This window comes from Cyprinodon variegatus, unplaced genomic scaffold, assembly GCF_000732505.1.
Source record: "Cyprinodon variegatus isolate N-32 unplaced genomic scaffold, C_variegatus-1.0 Scaffold451, whole genome shotgun sequence".
NCBI lineage: Eukaryota > Metazoa > Chordata > Actinopteri > Cyprinodontiformes > Cyprinodontidae > Cyprinodon > Cyprinodon variegatus.
The window spans coordinates 97,823-124,715 of record NW_015150904.1 but is presented as its reverse complement, the minus strand read 5'-3'; the positions used below and the strand labels follow the sequence as shown (position 1 = coordinate 124,715).

The 26,893-nt window shown below is 37.9% G+C and overlaps 1 protein-coding gene across 1 annotated transcript; it reads right to left on the bottom strand.

Annotated features, from left to right (window-relative positions):
• Window positions 1–228: 228 nt before the first annotated feature.
• LOC107093873 (AP2-associated protein kinase 1-like) lies at window positions 229–26,294 on the bottom strand. The gene is made up of 19 exons (XM_015389184.1): window positions 25,531–26,294; window positions 22,150–22,268; window positions 21,682–21,790; window positions 21,119–21,261; window positions 20,865–20,986; window positions 20,699–20,780; window positions 20,114–20,246; window positions 19,905–20,008; window positions 19,607–19,686; window positions 18,917–19,080; window positions 18,185–18,366; window positions 15,805–15,978; window positions 14,907–15,094; window positions 14,441–14,619; window positions 14,289–14,357; window positions 9,265–9,360; window positions 8,302–8,457; window positions 7,936–8,025; window positions 229–2,536 (listed from the first exon to the last, which is right to left on the bottom strand). Exons 1-19 carry the CDS (start codon window positions 25,688–25,690, stop codon window positions 1,737–1,739), a joined length of 3,150 nt encoding a protein of 1,049 aa, XP_015244670.1. The 5' UTR covers window positions 25,691–26,294; the 3' UTR covers window positions 229–1,736.
• Between the last annotated feature and the right edge of the window lie 599 nt (window positions 26,295–26,893).

Sequence of the window (26,893 nt, the reverse complement as noted above, 5' to 3'; positions counted from 1 at the left end):
CTCTATAAAATAAATCTATTTACGGAGGGATTTAATTGCAACTAGCAGGACTCTATTACTTGTTTAGTTCATTTTTGCAGGTTACGATAACTCACAATTAACTGCTAGAACATAAAGATTAAGAGCAAAGCTTAAAACCACACGGTGCATGAGTAAATTATGCAGCATATTATAAAATAAATCGGGGCAGAATTTGATTTACATTCATTTATTTTTGTTTGACAAATATTTTTAAAGGCAGGCTGTGCAGCACAAGAAGTATCTTGAGTGCTTTTTTTTTTTTTTTTGTCAAACAGTCTCTTCTGCTCGTCCTCCAGCAGCTACCTGTACATCAGCAATCAAAATCCATTTTACAGCTGACAGAAAAAAAAAAAAAAAAGAATCTTGCAGAACCCTGACTCCATGTCAGTCACTTTGTGCAATCTTCATACGTGTAGGCTGGGTGAGACTGTATGGTCAAAAATTGAACTGCAGCAGAGAAAGTATGACACAGCAGAGAAAGGTTGACACAGCTTGGATCCCCTTTTAAAAGTGCCACTGTGGGAAACAATTAGTGTTGCAAGACTACAGACAAGCCCCCTCAAACAAAAAAAAAAAGCCTCCAATATTTTGTAAAATATAGAATAATATAAATTAAGGGTAATTAATAAATCAGGCACTATTCAAGCTCTCACACCACACAATTATTACAATCTCTGGCTGGAATTATAAAGATTAAGTGCCGTAGATCATCAGACATTTCTGGGTCAGTTTTACAGACTTGAATGTATCGCTTTGTGCACGTCTTGGAAGTCATGGATTTTTTTTTTTCCATATAGGGCTACATTATAGTGCTGACGAAGCACAGACCAAAGACAGCAGGAGTATTTGGAGCTGAAAGCGAGTGCAATCAAATGTGAAAGCAGCAGCTTTAAGAAGGCAAACAATTAAGTTTCACACATTGGGTGTGTCTACTAGATGAGCACAATGTGAAATACCCATGAGCTACTTCAATGACAGTAAAATCTGAGCCATACATAAAATGAAAAAACATTCTATTGTTAGCAAACAATGACAAACATGATGCCTATAGAGGAAAACAATTATTTAGATGGAAAAATAAAACAAGATGCTTACATATTGTTTTAAACATATCTAATAATGGAAGTTTCCATTTAGACTATTTCCAGCATACAGTTTATTAACAGGTCAAGTAAGACTAAAAGGCCCCCAGACTGGACATTTAGATGGTTTGAACCTTTTTTTTTTGTCAAAACACATAGTAAAATTTGGATATTTCATTCTCTTAAGGTGTATTCCAAAATATTTGGATTACACCTTAAGAGAATGAAAAGAAAGTTTCACCTTTCAAGTGAAATTGACAATTTCTCTCACTCCGATAAGCACTGCAATGAATGAGTGGGATATTTAGATCACAGTTTTACAGTCAATCTTCAATGTGCAGAAAATAATTTTGCTATAGCTTCAGCACAAACTCCCTCACAGTAAGTAACTGAGGTAGTCAGGAAAGGATTCAAATGGTTAACCCCAACATTGTCTCTGTGCACGCCAAGAGTAAAGAGAACCTAAGAGTTGGGAAGGAAAACCTGCCCTGCCTGATCTAATGTAGGAAGGTTGAGAACGAGATGTGATGGAGGCCTGCAGTCCAGCTGCAGCGCTGGTGACAGCATGCAGGAAGCCTATTGCAGTTTGCATATTTCATGGGTGAAAATTGCCGATAAGCTCTGTGCGTGTGTTCAGGGCTTGTCTTGCGGTGCCTTCAGGTGAAAGGGTGCAGACACAAACGGGTCTACAGCGTTAAGTTCTGACGTCCATGACTGAAGCGGTTCGACTGCTTGTCTGCTCACATTGGGAGCTGCTCCCGGCCGCTCGGGACCAGGTCCTTCAAAGTGGCGGGAATATTTGGTCAGAGCTTGAGGGCGGAACGGTTGTTGAGCAACCTGTCCCAGCACTCCCTGATCAGAGGTCAAAGCCTGGCCTCCAGCTGGTTGGGGGTATGAGGTTTTCGGCGGTGTAGCTGAGGACTCCTTTCTTTTTCCGAAGGGAGCCTGTGAGAACACATCCAGCTGCTGCGGTGCTACGAGAGGAGCGCGTGGAAAAGGGGCATTGGCAAAAACATCGGCTGAATCCTCCTGGGAAGTTGGAAAGGGGGCTTTGGAAAAGACATCTGGAGTGACACCGCTCTCTGGTACATCCCAGGAATTATTATGAGCAAAGGTGCTTGATGTGGACTGAGGGAAGGTAGCGGGTGGTTGTACTGGTGTGGTATTGGGGGGCAGGGCTGAATATGGAGCTACCAGAGGTCCATGTTCTTCTTCATCATCAGAGTCCATCAGCAATGGCCTAGAGCCACTGCAGTCCTGAGCAGCAACATGACCCTCGCCTGCTGTGCCCTCCTCCTCTTTACCTGCAGCATTCTCCACATCTTCATCGCTAGAATGCTCACAGTCTTCTTTGTTGAGATCATTCTCTTCAATGTCTTCAGTCTCTTGACCCTCTTCCAGCACAGTGTAGCCATTACTCTCCCCTTCCACTTCTGTACAACACAGACAAACAAAAAACAAACATTACATAAGTAGCACTGCAGGTATGAGTTTTTAAAATCTCACCATCAGCTTTTAGAGAAACTTCACACCTGCGACCCACAAACCATCTCTACAGATCTGCCTATTAAGACGACAGGACGATGACAAACTGACACGACTACAAAACAATACAGTCTACTCAGGAACAAGTCACAGGATGGACGAGCTTAGCAGCTATCTTATCAAGAAACTTGTTTCCACAATTTAGCTGAAGAGGCAGCATCTCAGTCTCAGGCTTCTAAAGCATGTTGGAGGAACTTGGTAAGAGCACATGGAGGTATTAGTGAGAATTATTTAAGGTTTGGGGAGTTTAAATTGAGATTAGCTGGTCTGTGGAAACAAGGAGGAAAAGTTAGGAAAGTTAAGCTGAAAATAGGGACGGACAGGTTAGCACAGAGTAGCAAGCAAGGCTAGTCTTACCTTAAAGGTGTTGACAGAAGTGGTTAGCTTGCAGTTCACGCAGAGATGTTAGTTGAAGCCATTAAGAGGAAAACATCCGTTTTCTTTGCTCTTTTTAACTAGCTGGTGCTAAATCATTTACTTTCTAATGCAACACATTTTGTATTAACCACAGCTTAAGTTAACCTCCTTCAAGGATTACCTTTAAATAACTCATCATGTAGTCACATTATGTTTTTTTTTCTTTTAGATAAAAATGTGGGGGAAAAAAACAGAAAAAAGAAATTTTTAAAAGAAAATGAAAATAAATAAGGTTGCATTGATATAATTTATTTAAACATCATCAGCACGTACCATGTGTTGCAGAGAACAACAAATGTTAAATGATAAAACTAGGAATCTAGATAACCAGAGATGCCTTCATCAGCTTGAGAAAACAATCGTAGGATTTTCAGCTCAACAGGCCGTAAAAGGTCACCTACTTGGTTGGATACTTAAAGATATGATTCACAAAAAGTAGCAGTTTAAGTCGAGCAAAATAATCTTCGGTGCTTAAAGGTCCTTTTTAGTGTGATTTGTAGCATAAGTTGTTGAAGGGGGAAAAAAAAGATAAACCCCCTAAAAATGTACAGAAAGAATATCTGAACTATAACTCAACTTTCCTTGAGATCCAAAAACAAACATTTGCGTTTCTTCTTATATATATATATATATATATATATATATATATATATATATATATATATATATATATAAAAATAAATCTTAGGAGCAAAAAATTACAGTAAAAACTAACTTTTCTCTAGATTGTGTACACATTTCTGGAATTTTAGCATGTTAAATATTCACACATATACATAATTTCCTACAGTAAATTATTCTAAAGCCAAGTTTTACGGAAATAATAACCGAGGAAAAGTCCAATAGAAAAAAGCTTTAATCGACGAATCTAACAGCAGAAATCCACTATATCATTTATGATGCATCAGAACAGCAGAAACATGTTTTTTCTAAGCCATGGTGTGCTTTTTGTGTATCATGACATTACTAGCTAACGTTTATCTTTAATACTTCATTAATGTTTTAAAAATGTATCATGTTATAGGTTAGTTGTTACTTTTTTTAGTGAAGCTTCATTTTTCCAACAGTCAATTAACTTAAAGGCCATTGCTAGATTAATGCATAAACAATTCACTGTATCAACAAGGGCAAAACATAATAAAAGGAAATGTGTAGATCTCAGTTAAATGCAGGGCAAAGTCCCCTTCAACATAAGCTTAGAACATATAGCGGTGTAGATACACTTCCGTGACAAAGGAAAAGCCATAATTCAAAGTGAAACTTTGTGGGATTTTTGCATGTACCACAAAACCAAGAGCAATGATACTCATCAAACGTAATACAGCTACCATCCAATCTTTCTCAACACTGGAATAATAACAAGCAATAATGAGTGAATCTGAGACATCAGGAAGAGCTTTCAGTCATTATGCTTCTTAAAAAACCAACAGATGAATCTAGCAGCACAATAGGAGGCGGCTGCTTCATTTAGGGACAGTTTCATTCATAGAGAGCATTAAAAAAAAAAAAACACTCTGGCCAAATGTCTGAAATGAGCGAATAAGACTAAAACTTGGACTCTTGAAGAAGCTTGGTCACCATTTACAGTTCTAAATACACTTTATTCACAAGTGTATAGTTATTACATGTTCAGTTATGAGACTTCATTCATACATTTTCTTTCTAAATGCTTACATCAGCCATACTGTAACATAAAATACCTTTATATAATATGCAATGATAAGATGTAACATTAAAACACACAATAAAATGGATTAATTATTAGGATTTTATGTACAGTAATCAGTCAAACTGGCTAACTTACTTCAATGTACAACTAGGTAGGAAGAGATGGGAAAAGATCAGAATCATTGTAAGCTAGAGGCTGAAAGAAAAGGGGGGGGGGGAATATTAGGGGCATCTACTCTATACCTCTTTTCATGTAATGAAGCTGTAATCTGAAAAGTTTGATCCTGAGAGGGGAATAACACGTCGCAAACAGCAGGATTAGAAAATCTCTTTTTGCTTCATTATGGCTAAAGTTTAATTCATCCCAGTTACATAAAAAAATGAGTTTGAGAAATTATGAGAGAAAAATACAAACAGAAAATACAGTTTTATCCAAACGTTCATAACATGTTGATAAGAAGAGCATCTTAGGAGTAAAAGCTAATCAGTCATAAAGAGTTTGGTTGAAAACCAAAGATCAGAACCTTCATCGTTTATAAATCTTTAACATCTCATCCAGAAAAAATAAAGCCTTTAAGCCTTATTCTGACATGTTAAAACTCCAATCTTCTATGGATTTTGTTCAACGCTTACATGATAAACCAGAACAAGGTTGAAAATAATATCTTTCCAAATAGTTTTTTTTTTTACCTTGAGGCCTTCACAGAATACCTGTAATAATGCACTTCCTCTATTCAATACACAGGTTGCATCCATTTGTTTTCATTTCAGAATTATGTATCCCTTAGCATCCATAAATAAAATCCCTCTAAAGATGAATTCAAACTGTTCTTGCAAGGAGAATAAGATGTGATCATGTTTAAGATATATATCAATACTTTGGCAAGCCAATCTAACATTATTTAAAACGCTAAACTTTTCGATCCTATTAAAACTTTGAACAGGACACCATGTTTCTCCTCAAAGTTAACCAAAGGTTAGAGAGAATTTGGCCAAAGAACACTATAACAGATCCATTCCTTACCTGCCTATCTGTGTAGTGGGAAACGACTGAGTGATTTCTGAAGGTCCAACATTGATTCCTTATGCTACGTTCAGACTTCAAGCAGCAAGAGCAGCAATAACGTGTGTTCTGCTTCATTTTTGATGCTTGTACAAGTTTTGTTCTGACGTGCAGCTGAAGCATCTCTGCTGCTCCTGCTGCGCAGTGGAAAAGTGGCTCTGATGCGCGTTGGGCTGAGCTACCCTATAACTTCTTTGCCTGTAACAATGGCAGCTATATATGCTGTGATCAGTGGGTAAAAAGTCGTTTTAACTGGTTTTTCTTTAGGAAAGTTCACGTGAAAACTGAATCTGTGCAGTCAGTTCATCCAGATTACCATCCTGCCTTCAAATATTATTTAGCTGTCAGAACCGCTCAGACCCCCACATACCGGCGATGCGCTCTCACTAGGAATCCCATTCAACAGCAGCCTATGGCCCAGCACCTCTTTGCAGTTTGCCGCAGCGGCTGGAGGGTGGTTTTCATAAACGTAATCTGAACTGCAGGCACGAGGATAATAAAAATGAAGACGTTTTGCCGGCAGATTTTGGCATTTTAAGTTAATTTAGGCGTTAATAGACTGTTTCAGAGTTATCATAGTGATCAGTATCATCAGTGATGTGTCTCTCTCCCTGCCAGCTCCCAGATCAGCTTCTCTAATTGGTTGATGTGGCGAGTTGAGCAGCAAAAGTTACATTTTTCTAACTCCAGCAGAAGCTGCGTTTGCAGCGCTTTCCACATGTCAGATGCTCAGCAGCTCACGGCGCCCTGCTTCAGAAGCTCACGACGCGCTGCTTCAGCCGCTCAGACGCGCCGCTTCAGACGCGCTGCTTCAGCCGCGCTGCTTCAGCCGCGCTGCTTCAGCCGCGCTGCTTCAGCCGCGCTGCTTCAGCCGCTCTAAACGCGCTGCGGGACGTTTTATTGCACCCTGATGAGCGTCAACCTTTGACTTTGCATGTAAACTAGCTTCTCCAGCTGCCTCTGCTGCTTTAGGTATGAATGTAGCATTAGTCTAAATATTCTATAGGAAACTGCTTTTCTAGGTCTACCTTCATGTAAGGTCTGACATCTTACAAATAGCATCATATCAAAGCTTTAAATGTAATCACTCACAAAAAAAGGTAAGCACAAAGGAGCTGTGATCAGGCAATGCACGCAATGACAGATGTAACAACAATGGGTGTAAAATCAGGAGGGACATTATTGCAAGAACAAGGAAGCATGAAAAAAAAAAAAGACAGTGATGAAGCAAGGACAGAAGCAGACGATATGCTCAGGCATTAACAGAAAAAAGAAAAAAAAAATACCAGCGTGGAAATGTCGACGGCCAGCAGAGATGCATGAAACCAGCTTATCACGCTGCTAGAGATGGAGTTGAGGCCAAGGAGGCATAAACAGAATGGCTCTACTGAACCAATCCATGATGGCTTTTCCTCCCTTCAAAAGTTGCTACAGTAACCCATCTGTGTCCCCCTCTCCCCAACAGCCTTTTTTTTTTGTTTTTATGATTGCACTCTGCCCCTTCGACCTCTCCCACCCCTCTAGAGGTCGATGAGCTGATCCACCAGCAGAAGGGAACGCGCCAAGTTGGGGATGCTGGACTCTGAAGTGCCACTGTTGCTGTGAGAGTGACCACCTGAAAAAACGTGCCAGAAAGAAGGAGAGAAGGAGACAGAGATGGACATGGAGGAGCCGAGGGAGGTTTTGAAAGACAAGCAAAAGAAAACGTCAATGATAGGGATTGTATGAATAAAGTTATGAGTAAGGAAATTATGAGGATGAAGGGAAATGATGGCAGAGCAGAAAGAAAAAAAATAATGCATGAACAGAGGCAGAAAGAGAAAGAAGCAAAGAATAAGCTGGGATCATGTTTATACAGCTGCTTCAATATAGGTGAGGAAGTTTCATTCTAACATGAAGTGTCTTCATATAGATTATACACAGAGCCTATACGCATTTAATCTATGCAACTATGGCAGGTAACCTTTGGCTGAAGGAAAGAAAAGATGTCTGCAATGAGCAGTGGGCTGGGGATGTTGGTGTTAAACACACACTGATGATCACTAATACAAGCTAGGCTAAATTAAACAGGGGTGGAGTCATTCATTCCTGTGGTTTCAGCAGGTGTGAGCGAAATCCTTGCAATTCTTTCAAACTTACCTTGGTTTGTATTTTTTGGAATGATCACAGGAATGGGGTCAAACTCATCATCACTGCCCTTTTTCACACCAGACAAGAGGAAAGAAGAGTCTGGGATGAAGGAAGAACATAAGAGGTAGAAATGGACGGAGGCAAAAGTTAATTCAGAAGGGGAGGAAAGCCAGGAAAAAAGAAGTCTGCATGCACATTGAAAACAGAGAAGGTCGTCCAGATAGAAGTCAGGTTTAAAAATCTGCGTTACATCGTTTTCAGATTCTTATTCCAGAAATAGAGGCTCCCCAGGCTAAGCTACATCTTCCTTCTAAGGTTCTTAATTGCATGGCTAACATAGTGAGCAAATGTTGTGATGCAGAACTGTTTTCTTACCGGCAGCCTGACTGGGTTGCAGCTCCTCCAGACAGGATCTGGAGCCACAGCCAGGAGGGCCAGAGGAGGAAGGGAGTGCAGAAATAAGCTGGCTGCCACCAGAAGGATGAGTTAATAAATCACAACCCAGCAGAGAAGTTTCCCCAGAGAAAGAATCTGAAGCATAGCCAAAGGTGAGAGGAAATTCAACTGTTAGAGTAACAAAATTATATGCATTCTGTTAGTAAAGCAAGCAGCACACAGCAGAATTACAACACATAACCCTTTATGTTTGCTTTAAATAATAATACTAACAGATGGGTATCTGCAGTTTGGAGTCAAGGAAGAGAAAATCCCAAAGCTGAGATGCACCAATCACAATCCTGTGGTCAATTTATGTTAGTAGCTTCAGACTGCAGGTTAGACTTTGGCAGAGTCAAAATTGTTATTAAGAACTAGTTACAGGTATTATAACAGAGGAGCAACATTCAACATGTTTCGCTCTTCCTGCTATAAGTACCATTAAGTATTAAATAGGTATATTAGGAGCTGAGGCGGGCTAGCGTCCTCCATTAGCGGGGCTAAAATTACTATAAATGCAGTCTCACCAGCTTTCCCAATACAATACAGATCGTTAGCTTAGCCTGTAAGCTTATAAGTTCATCATTCGTCAGAGCTCGGTCAGCAACACAACTGGACTAATCAATATGATAAAAGATCGCCTAAAGTAATCTCGCCACATCTAAGTACAAAACTGTTTTAAAAAAAAAAGTGCTTTTCACTTTGTTTCCTTTCAATGACCATCCTCATACAAAAAAAAATAAAAAAAATCTGTGTAAAACCTGGTTAACATCCTATATACTAGACATGGTGTGGAAGCAAGAGTGTGTGTATATATATATATATATATATATATATATATGCAAATCAAGTTGGTGTGATATTTTGTTTTTTCTTATATCATCCATGGTCCAGAATGCTAACCTGGCATGCTGGCAGCAATACACTCTGGCTGGACAGAATGGCGCTGAGGCGCTTCCAAACCAGGAATCAAGGAATCCACACACACCTCAGCCTTTGCTGCACCGAGGCACACAAAGAACGAAATGGTTAGTAAAAGACATGAAAAGAAAAACATGATGGGGTTAAACCTGAAGATCTCATTTACTCCTTTCAAACACATTGTTCCAATTATTGGATCATAAAGGACACAAGAGAATGAGCTTAAAGAACATTTGAATGAGATATAAAATTTGGAGGAAATCATTTTTTTTTTTTTTTTTTTATAATGAAGGAGACAGAAAGCGATCGGGAAGCTGAATAATAAATTCAAGGAACATAAGTCTGTCGATTACTTTCTAAATAAGTAGGAAAGAGACTGAAAATAAACTAGGTAGAGGGAATCCAGCAAATTCCAATTATAGTTCCATTATAGTTTTACTGTGCTTTAGACTTTATCAATGCGATGGAGCAATACACAATAACACTAAAGCAACACAAATAATGAGCAATAAAAAAGTTTTACTTTTAAATTGGCATTATGGCTCCCTGCACACTTTTTATTGTGTCAACAGCATTAAAATGAATGAATCTCTTAATCACTGTAGCATAATCCCTCCAGGAAACTTCTGCCAGTTAAACAAAAAAAAAAAAACCTTCACTAAAATGATTGGTGAAGTTTTGGTAATTTATAAAAGCAAACTAAAGGAATTTTTAAAATATGTTTCAGTTTTTCCAAGTGGATCCTAAAGGGTATATTTTTTATTTAGTTTCCATCCCTTCTTGTTCCCTTCTGTATCAAAAAAAAAAAGAAAGTAAAAAAAAAAATCATATTTAAATGGTAGGAAAGCAGATTTCTCATCTCGATCAAAATGTTTATTTTATATCGAGAGGCTTAAAGTTTAATCACATCCAATCAACAGAAACTTCTTATCACAGGCCTGGATGAAGAGATGCTGAGTTTGGAAGTATAGAACAAACAGTTGATAAAAAAAAAAATTCTTATGATCCTAGTTATCCCTGTGGGAAAAATCAACAACAAAAAGAAAATATTTGGCCAGAAACTGGACATATGCTTGATGCTGATGGGGATTTTTTTATTTTTTTTTGTATGTGTCATATTAAATTAAATGTTCATTACCGGATGTTTTGCTCCTTTGAATTTTAGCAATAATATTGCGCATGCTCTCCTCAAACTCGAAGGAAGTCGGAGCACAGCAAGACGGGGGGAACAGCGGAGGCTGTAGGCTTTGCTTTGCGCAGGCGGTCTGGAGCGCAGCGGGATGGTGACGGTGGATGTGGGGTTTCGGGGTCAGAATCATTTCTAAATTCATAGCAAGATGACGTCTTTCAAATACCGGGGTGTCATCTAAAAAGGGTGCATATGCACAACATTCAGATGCAGCAAGTTTGCTGACCCGAATTGTGCCCGTCAGCAGCTTGATTCTTTGCTCCAAATTAAAAAAGCTATTCTATTTATTCTGTTTTATAATTACATGAGGGGACATTGAAGTTTGTGCAAAGTGTTCCGCCTGCAGCTCCTGCTCCTCATCAATCTAGAGCAGAACGTATCATTCAGGGAGGAAAAGCAAAGTGGATCCAGTGGAGTTTAAACCAAAAACTACATGTGCAGGCTGCGGATTGTTTTTTTTTTCTGCACTTAGATAAAAGCATTGGATTGAAAGAGAATAAATATTTGAACTTACTTACTAATGATATGGGTTAAATGTGGGTGAATGTATTGTAAAACGCTTTGGTAGTCTCCTATATAAGTACTGGTCATTTACCAATTAGTGCTTAATGCTACTTTCACACCGCACATGATCTCAGCAGCAAAAAAGTGTTTCCTGCTTAATATTTAAAGCTTTTCCACATTGAGGTCGCACACGTCTCAAGAGCGTCTTTGACGCTCCTGAAGCTCGTCCAGTAAAGTGTGCCTGTGCTTGTGCTGCTCCTATGTTCAATGACAGAGGGTGGCTTTGCTATATTTGCTGTAAAAGCTGGTAAAAAGTAGTGTTCATATATTTTTAAGTGAGAAAGTCCAATTACAAATGTTGTCTGCAGTCAGTTCATCAAGATTACGATCCTGCCTTAAAATATTATCTCGCTGTCTGAGTCGGTCAGACCCCCACATACTGGCGGTGCGCCATAATTGTGATTCAAGCAGCAGCTCCCTCAGGAGCTTCTACTATTCGTGGCGGCTGGAAGTAGATGTTAGCGTTTTTCAGGTATGAGGTACAAACTGCAAGCACCACGATAATAAAAGCAAACATATTGTGCCGACAGGCTTCGACATTTTTACTTAATTTGTGCATTAATAAACGATTTTAGGGGAGCGATCGAAACGATTCGCATCAGCAGTGCTGTGTCTGTCTCCATGTCATCGCCCAGATCAGCTTCTCTGATTGGTTGATGTTGTGCGTCGATCATCAAAATTCCAATTTTTTCACTACTCAGAGGCTCAGGAGGTGTTGCTTCAGCTGCTCTAGACGTGCTGCAGGACCTTTTGATGTGCCTTGATGCACATCAACCATAGACTTTGCATGTAAACGTGGTGCTGCTGAAGGCGCGGGTAGTGTGAACATAGCATTAGTTGATTTAGTTCAACCCAACACTTTCACACATTCCATAACCAGTTAGTAGTAGTGACCTTTACCCCAAGAATATAAGATCTTTGTAAGAAGATGTTTGAGCGGGTTCCTTTATAAATATACAAATGAAATAATAGTAACAACTCCTTATTTCAGGAAACCTCTGTTAAGATGGCCTACAAATCAGATAGATTTTTCAAAATATCTGTGAACATCATAACAACACACACACTGAAGAGTGCAATCCATGCTTAAAACAACCGGTCGGTAGCTGCTGCTCATACTTACAAGTAAAGTGCTATGAAGGAAAATGGGGTGTGGAAGGGACCTTACACAAGGAATGTGTTGAGTCAGGAAATGACACAGCAGATGTGACCCTTTCCTGCCCTCACTATGAGGAAAAAAGGCCAAATGGATACGTTTAGATTTGTCAACTTCTTCCTCATCAGGAAACTCAAGAATAACGGTTAGAATTTGACTTAAAGAGATAAGCTGTGAAGAGTGTGAAGAATTAAAATATCTTTCTTTCATTACAAGAAGAATCTGTTTAGTCTTAATGTATGCATTAAATAACACTTAAAGTAGTGCAAGCATTCAGAAATGATTAGTACACCAAAGGCTAATCTATAGAGAATTAAAATAGCAGGATTTTCATTTCAACATGACAGTATTTAACTTTCACTCCGTTCTACTTGGCTCCAGTAAGCCTTCCTCCAGCAGTAAAGCAATCCAATTAACAAAAGGGAATTTGTCCTGCGTGTTGCCACGCAACACTGAAAGGACCGATCAGCATGTGAGATGCCATCTAGCCCATATCTTAGAGTGTCTATTCATGGACATGGACAAGAAGCCACTGTGAGGCTACTGCTATGTCAACACGGTGGCACAAAGTCCAAGCTACAAATGTCTTTCTTGTAAAATAACGTGTGTAGTGATATTCAGGAACCCTGCTGAGGCAGGAAGGGTTTGGGGTGTGTGCCATTTAAGTTTTAAGAAGGTCAGAAATCTTGATTCTGACCAACCTGACTGCTTTTCTTTTTATTGGATAAATTTTCATCTAGATAAAAAATAGCTTTAACCCTTTTTTTAAAAAAAAGAAGAAGAAAGAAATTAAAATAATAAAAAAAAATATATTTGTTACGTGTCTTAGCCCATTTCAGTAATTTTATCATTAGCTCAATGGAGATTAGTTAATGCAAACAGAGCATCTAATATAACTATTTGATGCTGAATGAAATTGAAGAGCAGAATAATTGCCTTAAAAGGGAATAGTAACTGGAGTCATGAAAGAGTTTGGTATCATCGCTTTGCATGAAAGGATTTCACAGGCATGCTACTGCTTGTAAGCCAACTCAAATCAACCATTGAAGAATATGAAGAACTTAGAGGAGAGATTTGATTTCTCAAAGTTAAGATTTAGAACACCAAATAAAGTTAAGCAAGTTCCAGGAAGATTTGAAAATAATCCATCTGAGAGACCGTTTTTCCATCAGTTTGTCAAGTAATGGCAACAAGGAGGTGGGATCAGTTTAGATGCTGGTCTGTTATCATGCAGGACAGCAGGGAAGCCATTTCTTCACAAGAAAAATTAGAAAGGAAAATCTGCAGGAAGTATCGGGTTTGGATGTCATCTTCCCTGACTGAGATCCAGTCACTGTAATGAACATTACGACTTGCCATGAATAAAGAGGGACATCAACTCCTCTAAGCGCGACTCTTTCTAATCCAACTGGTGATAAGCGAAGATTTAAAAGGTATCGAATGCCTCATGAATGAAAACTACTTTTTTTTTACCCTTCTTGGTTAATTCCCAGAATATCATAAACATGATGCATTTTATGATAAAGGCTTATTCATGAATTCATCTCCTCTTTAAGTTACATGCACAAAGTTCATATTCAGAGCTTCTTTTTGCTGTTATGCACACTTCGCATCTCCTATTATGCAGACTTTTTTTTGCTATTATGCAATGTTATCTGCATTGTATTTTAATGTTTAACCTTTTTTTTCACTTTGTTCTTTTAATTTCTCAATAATTTTTTATTGTCTCTACTGCTGTAACCCTTTTATTATTATGCAGCTTCTGTTGCACCATAAATTTCCCATTGTAGAACAATTAAGGAATTTCTATTCTATTTTAAGGTTCAATCACTCAATCATTTTCTACAAAAGAGAGAAAGAAAATAAAAGAATTGACATATTTTTGGTGTGCATTTAGAGAGAGAGAAACTAGGAAGAACTCAAGCTTTCATTGAAAAAATATCCTGGAAAATCAATAAATGAAATGCACTACAAAAATAGGACAATTTATTAAATTTACGAAAACGACAACAGAGCATACAAGGGAGCAAAACAGCTCCACCCCTGGAAATATCAGGCAACACATTTAGGAATTGAATCATAGTAAAGAAGTGTTACCTGGAAAAGCACCAAGCTCTGGAATGAGACCATCACTGGAAGTGAGGTCTATTTCTCCTGGCTGAGCAGCTGTGCAGAAATACTACCACGTTAGACATTAAAAACCTAAATCAGCCAGCTAGGATTTTAAAATGCCGTATTACAAAACTTACACTCGGATAGCTTTGCAAAGTCTTTGTTGAGTAGCTCCTCCGCAGTTAGCTTGGAGAAATTATCATCTCCAAAGGGGTTCCAGCCGGGCTGAGGATTTGGTGCAGCGTCAGGAGCACCTGGATGATACACATTCTGCTGGGACGAACAGGGGGAGCCTGAAGGAGTGGTGCTGGCTGATCTGTAATACAAACATGTTTCAATACATGAGGCTAAATAAGCAAAGGGAAACTGAATAGAAGGTGCAAAGTCTGCATGTGTGAGTGTGCTGGCCTGCCTATGTATGCCCCTCGCTTTGTTTAATGACTTGTGCTTCTAAAGCTCAATTCCTCTTGATATAAAGCAGACCTTTATCTTCCTATTGGATTCTGGCATATGAATAAACTCCCATTGGCTTTCCAGACTCCCTCCACCTTATGAAAAGGACTCTTTATTCTCAGATAGCTGAAAGGAGTTAATTCTGCTTACTTGGACTTGTTGAGGCTGGCCTCAGCTGCGGCTGCCTGAAGCAGCTGGGTAGATTTGCTGACTGGAACCCCAAAGATGGCACTGTGGGTGACGTCGCTCAGGATCCGTCTGTGGCCACTTTTTGGGGCAATCTTTGGTGATGAAGGGGGTGTCAAAGAGCCTGCTTTGTGGATATCTCTGCCTGAAGGCTGGGATGAGAAACAAATGATACAGAGGGCAAGATATAAAAAAAAAAAGCAAAAAACAAAAATGAAAAAGCAAAACTAAATGTAACCCCAGGTATAAAATGAAGTCAGTAAAGAAGTCAAGTTAAAGAAACCAAGCTGTGAAAAAAGATTATTTCTGGAAATAAAGGTTGTTTACTTTCAGTTAATCAAAGAATTACAAACAGAAAAAAAAGTTGCACTTGAGGATAAATTTGTTTTTGTTTTTTTCTTAGAGTAATAAACAAGTCTTTATTAGTGTTTGCACTCTCCAAATTTAAATCAATGCACTTTAGTTGTTCATACACTGATGGCTTCAGAAAAAGCAACCAGAATAAACTGATAAGCAATTGTAAATTGATATGATTGGTATATATCTGCAAAATTAAGTGGAAGTTTAATAAAATATTATGAAATTAAGAAGATTTTTAACTGAAAGTGAACTTAATGAAAAGAGACTTTTGATTTACAGACAATCAAAAGAGAGAAAAATACCCTAAAAAAGAAAAAAAAAAGCATAGGAGACGCTTCTATATAACGTTCTGATTGACACTCAGCTCCAGTATGTTCACTGCCATAGAGGACAAGGAAAAAAAAGAAAAACAAATCTGGATGTGATTCATCAGAGATGACCTAATAATGATCAGCCCAGACCCAAAGAGCTGCAGACAGCAGCAGGAGGAACGAGATGTTACCACATCTGTTGGAGCAAGGACTGCAGACTCAGGTATGGCTGCAAGATGAGATGCTGCTGTTTCATGGACTACTTGTTGCTGTTGGAGTTGCATGGTGGAAACTGAGGGAACAGGTTTAGCTTTGGACTGCAGTAGAGTAGATGGATGGGAGGGTGTTTGATGTTGGTGCAGGTTCTGCGGTTGATTGGAATACCACACAGCCAATAATGAGAAATTCTTACTGCCACATTACTGTTCATCACTTGTGTAACAGTGAAGAAAATAGAAAACAAAAAAAACGAAATAACTCCACCCGTTTCTCATAAAGGAAGGCATACTAATATGGTGAATCATTAAGAGGCCATTTTTCATTTCCATTGGTTTATACGTTGAGTCAATTACTTAACATGATCCACTGTATATTTCATCACTTTTTGAAGACCTTTAGTGCAAGTGGTATTCGTTTGTAAACAGCTTTCATTCTTGCAACAGAGGCCCCTACCAAGAAGCAAATTTCACCTAGCAAGATTAATCCAGCCTATCCAGTTTAAACAAGATACAACAATGGCAGCGGGATCATGAAGCTGGTCATCAACTTGCAAACTCAATCCAGCTTTGATTGATCATTAAGCTGTGAATGTGCACCTATACAGGGGCGGGTTAAAGGTAACAGACTAATCACAGTCATGAGCACAGAGGGGAAACCGCCACATTTCTCCTGTGAGGAACAAACATCTTACAGAAATAACAAGAGGAAAAAAAAAAAAAAAAAGTCTAAATGAAAATTCAAAACAAAAAAGACGCCAGATGGCATGGCAAGGGATTGCTGACTACGTAAACGAGCAAGTTACACACGAGCGTCATTTAACACAACCATGCATCCCAATCACTGCACTGCATATTAATCTCGTCCCACTCGGGACTGAAGAGGACGGGAACAGATAAAAATATTGTGGTTTCACAATGAAAATGACATCTGACAAAAACCCAGGTGTTGATTCACCTGCAATAGCATAAATACAATCATTTGTACGTCATTCAGGCAAGTGGCCATGCAGGAAGGATAATTAATTCAACTACATAATTAAACAGCTCGGCAGACCGCTCAGCATCCCTGACGGTGTACATGAAGCTGCCGGTGTAGGTGCCAGATCTGCTCGGGTGGTCAGATCTGATCGGGCCCTGCGCATGCCAGTGACATCACGCGACATGATTGGATGAACGATACCACATGATGTAAAACACTGTGGTTGTCCAGACATCAATAATAACATTACGCAGCGTCAGTGTGCAGATCGGGAGCATCTGTAGTTTTAGCGTGTCTAATGACTGATGAAGTTTTTACCTGATCGATAAAAGTGAAAAAAAATCATGCAAGACCATGATATATAAGGGGATATCTGCGTAGCACTGTGACAAGCTGTGCTCAGTAACTAACAGGTTAGCCTCTTTTAGCTGAGTCAGTTAGCCATATTAAGCTACACTACTTTTAAATTCGTGTCAACAACAACCGTTCTTTTTCTTCAAAAAGAATAACTTGCTCTCTTAGTCTAGAATCTCTATGAAAGTCATTTTTTTAAGATGACCCATTTGTCCTCCTCTGCCCTCAGATCTTAATAAAAATAATTAAAAATAAGCTGAGACTGTTTTTGTCACCTTGTTAAATGGCAGAGCTCAGTTTGTCTTAGAAGGCAGTACTTTCCTTGAAGACTGATGATTATTTTCTATTTTCGGCTACTTTAGATGGCAGAAGAAAAGTAAAATATTGGCAAATATAGGTAATAAAATGTTGAGACTCCAAAAGAGATTTGATCCTTAAGAAACGGGTGCAATACAGTCTGTCCGAGTGGAGTTGCCATATGTTGATGTCATAAAAATGTGACCACCAGAGCAGATTTGGTACCCACAGCGGTTGTTTAACAATGCATGACCATAGCTATTGTCTGTGATACAATGAGGGCCGCACTGCTGCGGTTCGCACAACCAATAGGATCAGAAATATATGCCAGTCGCTCCCGTGGTCTTTTTTCTCTCATATAAGCAATTGCCATAGTGATCCAAAGGATCTTCTTTCAATTTTTGCTCTGTTTTTTTATTTTATAATTTTTTTAATTAGCTTCATTTATCAGTTATACAATAAATAAGTCATGTATAATGCATTTAAAATGTAACCTTTTACCTTCATAGTTTAACATGAAAAATAGACCTTGATTTTAATTTACATGTTATGTTATTTTTAATAGACCTGCCTGCAAGTTTTATAACCCTGCTTCAAATTCAACATAATTTGCCTCACACTGTATCTCTAACAGCAAACATGATTAAGCAACAGCAGGTGAACTGAACGAATAATCAATCAGGCTAAACTGCATTTCCATAGTGGCTGAGGGAGGATCCCTACCTGCTGGTTACCGTGACTTGTTAGGAAGGGAGAGGCTTGCTGTGTCTTCATGAGGAGTTGCTGATGTGTTGTAGGCTGCACATGCTTGTTGCTTGTCTGCACTAGATGAGGTGCACCCTGTACAGTTGGAGCCTGTTGAGCAGGTTGGACAGCAGCTGCAGCTGGGGCATTGATACCAGCCGCCGGGAAGAAAAAAAAGCAACTGGATTATTAATCCAAACTGACTTTCCATACAGCCACTTGACCTTCTGTGTGTTCACAGCTTCTCATAAAACGGTACAGATCTCACAATATTTAATTAATCTACTTTTGGAAGGACACTAAAGATAAGACATACAGATATAATGTAAAGTAGTGAATGTACAGCTTGTAAAACAGCATAAATTTGCCATCCAATCAAAACTCAATGCACGGCCAACTTTTTCTAAGCTGCTGGCACCAAAAGTAAAACCTCAGGTGTTTGTAAAATTCCTTTTTGGCTAAATTGCATTGCTGGTTTAAGCAAAACATAGGTTAATAATTCATCATAAATTTAATTGGATAATAAACAGAAATGAATTTGGTAATATATAGATAATATAAAAAAAAAATACAGATATATTGAAGGCTACATACCCTCTTGCTAAGTCAATATATTACTAAATACCTTAAATCCGATAGAATATCTCTCTTTATCTAAGCGAATTACCACAAATAGAAGTCTAACCAACAACACAGTAAAGCAAACGGTACCAAAAGCTGGTGGGGTCCCTGTGGTCACGTTAGGCCTCTTGCGTGGGGTGAGAGCTGGTTGGATGGGAAGAATGACTGATATAGGCTGTGACTGTGCCTGACCAGCTTTGGGTCGCTGTCGAGGTGCAATTGAGGTTTCTGTAGTTGGAACTGGGTCTGTTAGCCTGAGGGAAAAACAATAACAATAACATTGCAGAGTAACAGTGAAATCCCTTATGAGTTTATTTAGATTTTTTGGGATTTGACACTTTAAAGGGAGCAGTTAGAAGAAGACATTTTCATTTCCAACTCATCCAGAAAGTAAGTGTATTTGTGTGTATATATATATATATATATATATATATAAAAACACAACTAAAACTGGTATCAGGAGGGCAGAAAAAAATCTAATCAGAATGTGGATCTCTGATGCATCTCTACATAAATAACTTTATACAGCTTTGTACTTTCTAAAATAAAAGTATTAGTAAAATAAGTGAAGTGAGAGACACAGCTAAGTGTGCTGTGTGTGTCACTACAGCTTAAGAAAAGCTTGGATTATAAACAGCTTAATACACCCATGTCAAGAGAATAACAACTGTAGTGAGAATTTAAGTAGGGAAGAGTCATAAAAAAAAAAAAAAAAAAAACTCAGGTCTAAAAGGTCCACCTTTATAATATCGATTGTTTAGTACTTGGTTTCCCACTTACCGAGCTTTGGTTTGACTCTTTTTGGCCACTGCTTCACTGGCTCGGATAGGCTCCGGAAGTTTTAAAGGAATAGATGAATTCTGTAAAGGTCAGAAGATCAAATTATCACAGAGCTACCAGAAAACACAGGTTTAACATTATAGGTGTGATTTTATACGTCTGAATAAGCTTAGTAAATAATCAATGTAAAAAGTTACTTGGGAAAATAAAGAAAAAAGAAAATCATCTAATAAATAAACCATCTTTCTGTATAAAACTCAATTTTTCAACTCATATTTCTCCAATCATGCTAACTTACGTGCAGATTTGGTACGGGACACTCCTGTCGGGCAAGTTTAAAGGCAAAGTAGGACACTTGGTAAATATCTGGTCTCTTGTCAGGGTCAGGTTCCAGCATGTATCCTGAGATGTCAACAAACATGTGATGCTCATTTTAAGTAAGGCACATAAAATATCAAACATATTTACAGGAGTCGTATGGATGGTTTGAGACCCAAGGTTACTTACTGATGAGGCAATGCATTTCCTGGGAGTAACGAGAATTGTCTGGGATGGTGAAGCTACCGTCACAGATGGCCACTTGGCTCTCACCAAAAGGAAGGGTAAAGAAGCAAAGCTTATAGAGAAGACAGCCTAAAGCCTGCAAAAACAAAACATCTTATCAGAGAAGCAACAGCAACAGACGAATCCCCTATATCTGCTCTGATTGGTGAATTACAGAAACTTTAAACTTTTCCCTGTTAGTATATTGCATAGAAGAATATCAATACTTGATTTCTTTAAAAGCATAAAAAAACCACGATACTTAAAAAAAAAAGTAAAAATAAACACCAGATAAGGGGTTAGTGTTGAATCTTTGAGTGGATTATAAATTAGAAGTAATATTTATTTCTGTTTGAGGCATAGATGCTACCTCACTTAGAAAATATAATATTTTTTAATCAATCGTAAACGCAACATAAAGAAGGAAATTGGGAAACTATCAGTCAGGAAGATGCCTAATTGTTAGATAGACAAATTACCTTTATATTGACCACTAAATTATACATGTTGCAGACATCTAGATGAATAAAAACAAAAGCAAATACCTACCCATATATCTGCTTTTGTTGTGATGACTTTTCCCCCATAAAGGTTAACCATCTCAGGAGCGCGGTATGACAGGGTTGTGTATCTAGGGAAAACAAAAAAGACAGAAATTAAGATTTAGAAACCCAGAAAATCCGACAAAGTATTTAAACTCTTTGAAAAACACTACTTTTTAATTTCCTCTTCTACAACTGCAACGCCTTCAGTCTGTGGGTTTTGAAAATAATTTGTGGCGCTTCCAAAATCACAGAGCACATAGTGCCCCTGATCATGTAGAAGAATATTTTCCACCTAAATGAAAAGAAACACAATGAAATTCTTTCAAATTGTTGAACATCACAAAATATGTCTAATATTTACCATGCCCCATGAACAGGCTGTGGCAAAAGCTAAAAGCATAAAAGTAAAATCAGCCAAGCTTGCCTTTAGATCTCGATGGATGATGGAAGGTTTGCACTGATGAAGCCGAGCAACTGCCTCACACGTGTCACAAAAGATCCTCAGCACCTCAGCTTCACTGAAGCCCGTCTGTAATCGCTGGTTCATCTGGTTTACCACCTGCCCACCTTAGAAAAAAAATTGAGGTCAATAAAAGGTGTATAGACACACTCCATGTGTAAACACACTAAAACAGCTGGCATTTCTCACTTTGTTTGAGGTCTGGAATAAGTTTCTGTTTGAAGGGTGAAACGTTTTACACTCATTTCTTCCAGGCATAGTAGTAAATACCAAATATTTTTATCTGTGTTGAACAATATTAGAAATGAACATATCAATATTTCACTCCTCCATCCTGCATCAACCAAATGTAAATATCTAAATTTCTCTTTAAAAACAAAAAAACGGTTAAACATTGCATTAAAAAAAATTCTATTGAAAAAAATGAGATCAAATGATTCTTTTGATTCTTAGAAACAAGACAGGATATTGTGAGCTCCTCACGAAGCTTCGAATTAAACAAAAGCAATGGGGTTGGGTAGCTTTACCTCGGCAGAAGTCCATTAAGATTAAGACTTCCCACACATCACCGGCTCCCACAGCGGCTATGCTTGAGTCCAGGAAGCCAACTATGTTTTTGTTGCCTACTAAGTCCCTCTGTGGTTGACAAAAAAAAACAAAAAAAACATTGCTTTAAATAGGTTTTACAATTTACACTAAAATAGGTCATTTACTGTTAGTAGAAATTTATCTTGCCAAAGATTATAAATAATATTGATATCCGTCCACTGACAGTCACGCTGGGTGTTGCTGCAGGAACTGCATATTTTCCCAGGCAGTCAAGGTTCCAAAGTTTGGTAATGAATAAGCAGATAAGCTTAGCACTTTTTGCACTGACCAATTACAACCAAGAATGCAATTGAAATGTGATATATGCAACAACTATAACCTGTTTGAAAATATTGATAGACAAAATACAGTGAGTAGCTTAATATCTAATACTTCTTTTTACTTACCATGATTTGTATCTCAAGCTTGCAGATTTGCAGATCATGTTCATTGTTGACATACATTCTCTTTAGTGCACAGCGCTGCCCTTGATGAGTTCGCACTAGAAACACAATTGCAAAACCTCCTACAAAAAAAATTAATAAAAGAGGAAGATTAAAATATAGCATATTATATACTATATTTACATATAATACAAATATAGTATATTTTTGGTATTCATGTCAGTCATGATGCAAATTCAGTTAGCAAACAGAGAGCTGAATCATTGGAATATTTGATCATAAACTGGAAACAAAATTTAACCCAAGCTGTGTGAAAAATGGCAAATTATAACCAACAGCTGTTGATGAAAGTTGCAGCTAGAAACAACAGGCGGAACCAAAACAAAGTATTGGTAGCCTCACCAAAAACATTTGCGAAATAAATGAAGGAATGACAAAAACTAAATAGATTCTTTGAAATTTGAATGTGACCGCACAACAATAAAGGATCATTTGCGTACTAAAAGAAACAGTATTCGTACTTCACTTGTTTCATATGCACTGATTACATTCAATCTCTATCTATGAGCCACACATGGTAATTCATCACGTTGCAGAGCACCAGACTGTCCAGAGCAACATGATTCAAAATTATTTCTCTTTTTCAGCCATTCCTCCAGCTGATCCTACTTTATTAAGCTGTCCAATGTCCAATAACCTGGAGTTCTTGCTTCGGAGCTTGTTTTCTCTTCTTTTAAAACTAGATTATTTTCCAGACAAAACTCCATAAAGCTTAGTCACAGCATTTAAAAATACATCAGCATAGAAGCTAAGTCTTTCTTTTTTTAACTAATCAGTAGATTTAATCTCTAAAGGGTTAAACTGATGAGGAAAAATAAAAGTTAACGCACAAATACAGTCCTTCTTGCACACTGGTATGGACTTCTCCACTGCTATCCATATACATTTCAGAGGACATACTGTAAAAGCCTGTGAGAGAAGTGGTTGCTAAAGATAAAGGAAAAAACCAAGAGTTCATGCAACCTTTGATTACAAAGGATAAAAAAGAAAGGAAAAAAAAACACATCGGGGCTAAAACACAAAACATTAATGTAACAACTTTGGACTTGAAAAGGTAAATATTAAAAACACACTTAAAATAACACCAGCAGAATCTATCTAAATTATGCCAGCATCTACTGCAAGGCAAGTTAAAAACATATACTGCTGCCTAAATGTAAACATACAGATTAAATAGTATCATAAAGTCTCACAACTGTAAATATGCAACTATAAGGCATAACATTATTAACAGTATCTTTTTTGCTGCAAAAATTAGTCCCTGATCCACTGAGGAGGCATTGACTTCACTGGATCTCTCCCTGCTGGTGCATTATGTCAACAGCATAAGGTCATATAAGTCATGAGGAATGGCCTCCCAGGATACGGTTTGTTTTTTCAGTGATATTGTGATATCAACTTAATCTATAAGTCGTCATTATATTCAGTCTGATCTGCGTGATTTATGCACAGGGTTTGGACAGTGTTTCAGCCCTCAGTTTATGCTCGGATGTAAATAAGATAGGAAATCCAAATTAATGCTACAGTCAATATATTTGCTGTAACTTTAACATAACTGTTAGTGAAACCATGCCAACATTGAGTCATCTGTCTGGCATAACATAACCAAAGGTTCTTCCATGTGCTCAGATGCCTCCTGTCTGATTAGCAAAGCATGAAACCAGATTTATGCCATCTGTAGTGTTACAGAAATTGGAGGACTAGAACAAAAGAGAGCAAGGGCATGCTAAAGTTGTTAACTCGGCCGCTTTGTATTGGTAACAATTGGTCAATTTCACTTTCTCCATTTTAGTCAAGTTCCTTTCTATGCTTTTTATTACTTATGGTAAGTTAGACTCTAGGCCATTTAATGGAGACTTCTACAGCTGTTAAAGTATTTTAAAATTATAAAAACTGACCTTGTTTGCCAAAGAAATATTTAATTAATTTAAATAGAGATATTAATATAGGCTCAGAACGATTTCAAAATATTGTGCAGCCCCAAATTTAACTGAGGTCTTGAATGTGTGTGTGTGCATTGCTGCGGAGGGGGTCTAGGGTTAATATAACTGCTGTCTTGTCTGCCTAATGTTAGACACAAGCTGGAAATTAGAAGGTATCTAAAGCTTTCTTAAGCTACATGTAGCAAAGGTCTATATTTACAGTAGACTGTGTGACTAAACTAAGTACATCTACAAATAGCCGCTCTCCTGACGTAACTGCACTGCTTGTCAGGATAATACTGTCCAATCTCCTGCACTGGTGCTCCAGCAAATCAAAACAAATGTGAAAAAAAGCACAATAAAACTGAACAACTTTTAAGCACTGTAAAAAAAATGCAGTTTCAAAGTGCTTCAATTAAAAATCAGGAAGTTATTAATTATATTTTGGCACTAACTGTATTGAATTCCTCTGACTATAGTCTAGGATTTCAATTAATATATATCACATAGCCTTTTAATTACTATACCATTTACAAATAAGACCATGACACTAAAAGAACTGCCAAAAACAGCCCCAGAGATAAACTGAGCGTACATGTCTTGCAGTAAGATAAAAAATAACCATTATTACTGTTATAAAGAGCAGTTAGAGAACACAAACGTAATAACCTGATGCAAATGTGTCCCCAGAGGTTATAAGATCTAAAACAAATAAGGAATAATATACCATACTGTGACAAAAGAAAAAAAAATCTAGAAATTTGTATTTTACACAAATTGTTTAAAGAGACCAAACTGCATCCAAACAGATGGAGCCTTTCTACAGGAGAGAACTGATAAATTAATCAGACTTTTTTCATTTATTATTTAGTCACAGGTCCTCTTAGCTAACAAAGCATGATGGATTCTCATTGCTAGGACAAGCACATAAACATGGCACACCTTTCAAAGCTTGGCTAATTGTGTCATGGTTAAGACTACTGAAGAGATTGAGTTTGTTTCTTACTTGTTAAAACCACAAATCCCTTCCTCAACACATTGTCAAAATGAATAAGTATCTAAAACTAAACATAAAACAGTCTAAAAATCAGTAAAGAGCACTTAAAAAGTCAATTTGGTGGAGCCTCCACTTAAAAAAGTCCTTAAAAAGTGAAAAGATAGAACTTTAAGATATGGCATGTTTATCTCAGTCCTCAAGTAGATAAAAATAATAAAAGGTATGAGCATTAAATAATAACTAGTCTACCCAACCAAGTGTTGCTGACTCTGTTTTTGACTATTTCACAAAAAAAGGAAAAACAGGACTTTGACTTTATGAGCTTTATAATATGAATATGTCTCGCTTTAATACTTTAATTTGCATTTCAGTTAATCAACAGCAGCTAAAAGACTCGTAGTTCACCTTCGGCAACAATTTCCTCGACAGTCACTTGATATCTTCCGATGCTGAAGACTCGGCCAATGAAGCTCCCACCGCCACCGGAACCAGTACCCCCTCCACCGGCTCCAGAACCAGGCCCAGAGCCCGCAAAGTCCCGACGAGAGTCAAAAAATTTCTTCATTACACCAAGATGCTATCCAAAGTAGGCCCAAGTCCAAAAAAAATTTTCGGTGTCGAAACGAAGGTTGCAGCCCCTCTGTCCACCGAGGAACCCGGTGTCCTTTCTTCAGCAATAGCTGCTTAAATAACTGAATGAAAGCAGCCAAAAAGAAATACAAACCAAAAAATTGCTGAACTAGCTATAAATACTACCAAACCGTAGTTTCTCAGCTAACTCATAGTTTGACCAACAGGGGCAAGCCAATTGTCCACAGAAGTCATAGTTTATCTGTCTGAATCGACAGTAGTAGCCTAAATTAGCCTTTGCTGAGACTGGAAAAAATCCCCTGTTAGCCGTTAGCTCACCTAGCTAGCCTCCGAGCTAAGCAGCTAGGTGACAGCTGTCAGTTCATAGACCGGGCTGCCAGGTAGCTCCTTGGTGGTCAATGTAGCCCATTAGACTGCACATCACCACTGATAACTTCCATCGGTGTTTTCACAAATTTACAGGCGGTTTTGTCTCGTAGTAAAGAAAATAAAACAGGTCTTCACTGACTGTTTACGTACGCCGGTGAGTTGTGAACGCTGGCCAGCTCCAGGTTAGTGATAGGGCTAACGTGGCTACATGCTGCTGGGAAGCAACACCTTCCAGCTCCTGTCTCTCCCTGTGATTGGTTGAAACAATAATAACTTCCTGTTTGTCTGTTCAATTCGACTGGCTCGATTAGGATAAATCAATTAAAATCTATGCAAATTGAGATAATTTATATTCACTTTTAGAATGAGTCCTTTTATTAAAATCAGTTGGATTCGAATACGTTTAAGACATGTGTTATCAATTAATTAAAAAAGAAGATAAGTAAAGATATGTATTCTACATAGTGTCACTGAAAAAATATATAAAAAAAATTAAATGATTTTTAAATTTTATTACAATTTAATGTGGGAAAAAAGTCAGAATTTTGACTTTAATCTCAGAATTCTGACTTTAGTTTAAGAATTGTGTTTTTTTCTCAGAATTCTGACTTTAATGTCAGAATTCTGAAAGCTAACAAACATGTTAGCATCAAGCCATAGCCATGTCTAGAGACTAAACTAGCTTTCTTGTTTTAATCACCTTCTGCTCTTCCATTGATGAAACAGCATCACTGGGGACCCCTCGGTCCAAAATTTTGAGATTAAAGTCAGAATTCTGAGATTAAAGTTAGAATTGTGACTTTTTTCT

What these genes read in the sequence shown, in the direction of transcription:
- LOC107093873 (XM_015389184.1), bottom strand. Translation starts at nt 25,690, where the DNA reads ATGAAGAAATTTTTTGACTCTCGTCGGGACTTTGCGGGCTCTGGGCCT. An exon ending in AGGGACCCCACCAGCTTTTG is followed by an intron (nt 18,367 to 18,916) that starts GTACCGTTTGCT and finishes TTTTCTTCCCGG; the next exon opens with CGGCTGGTATCAATGCCCCA. An exon ending in GCCAGCCTCAACAAGTCCAA is followed by an intron (nt 14,620 to 14,906) that starts GTAAGCAGAATT and finishes TTTGTATTACAG; the next exon opens with ATCAGCCAGCACCACTCCTT.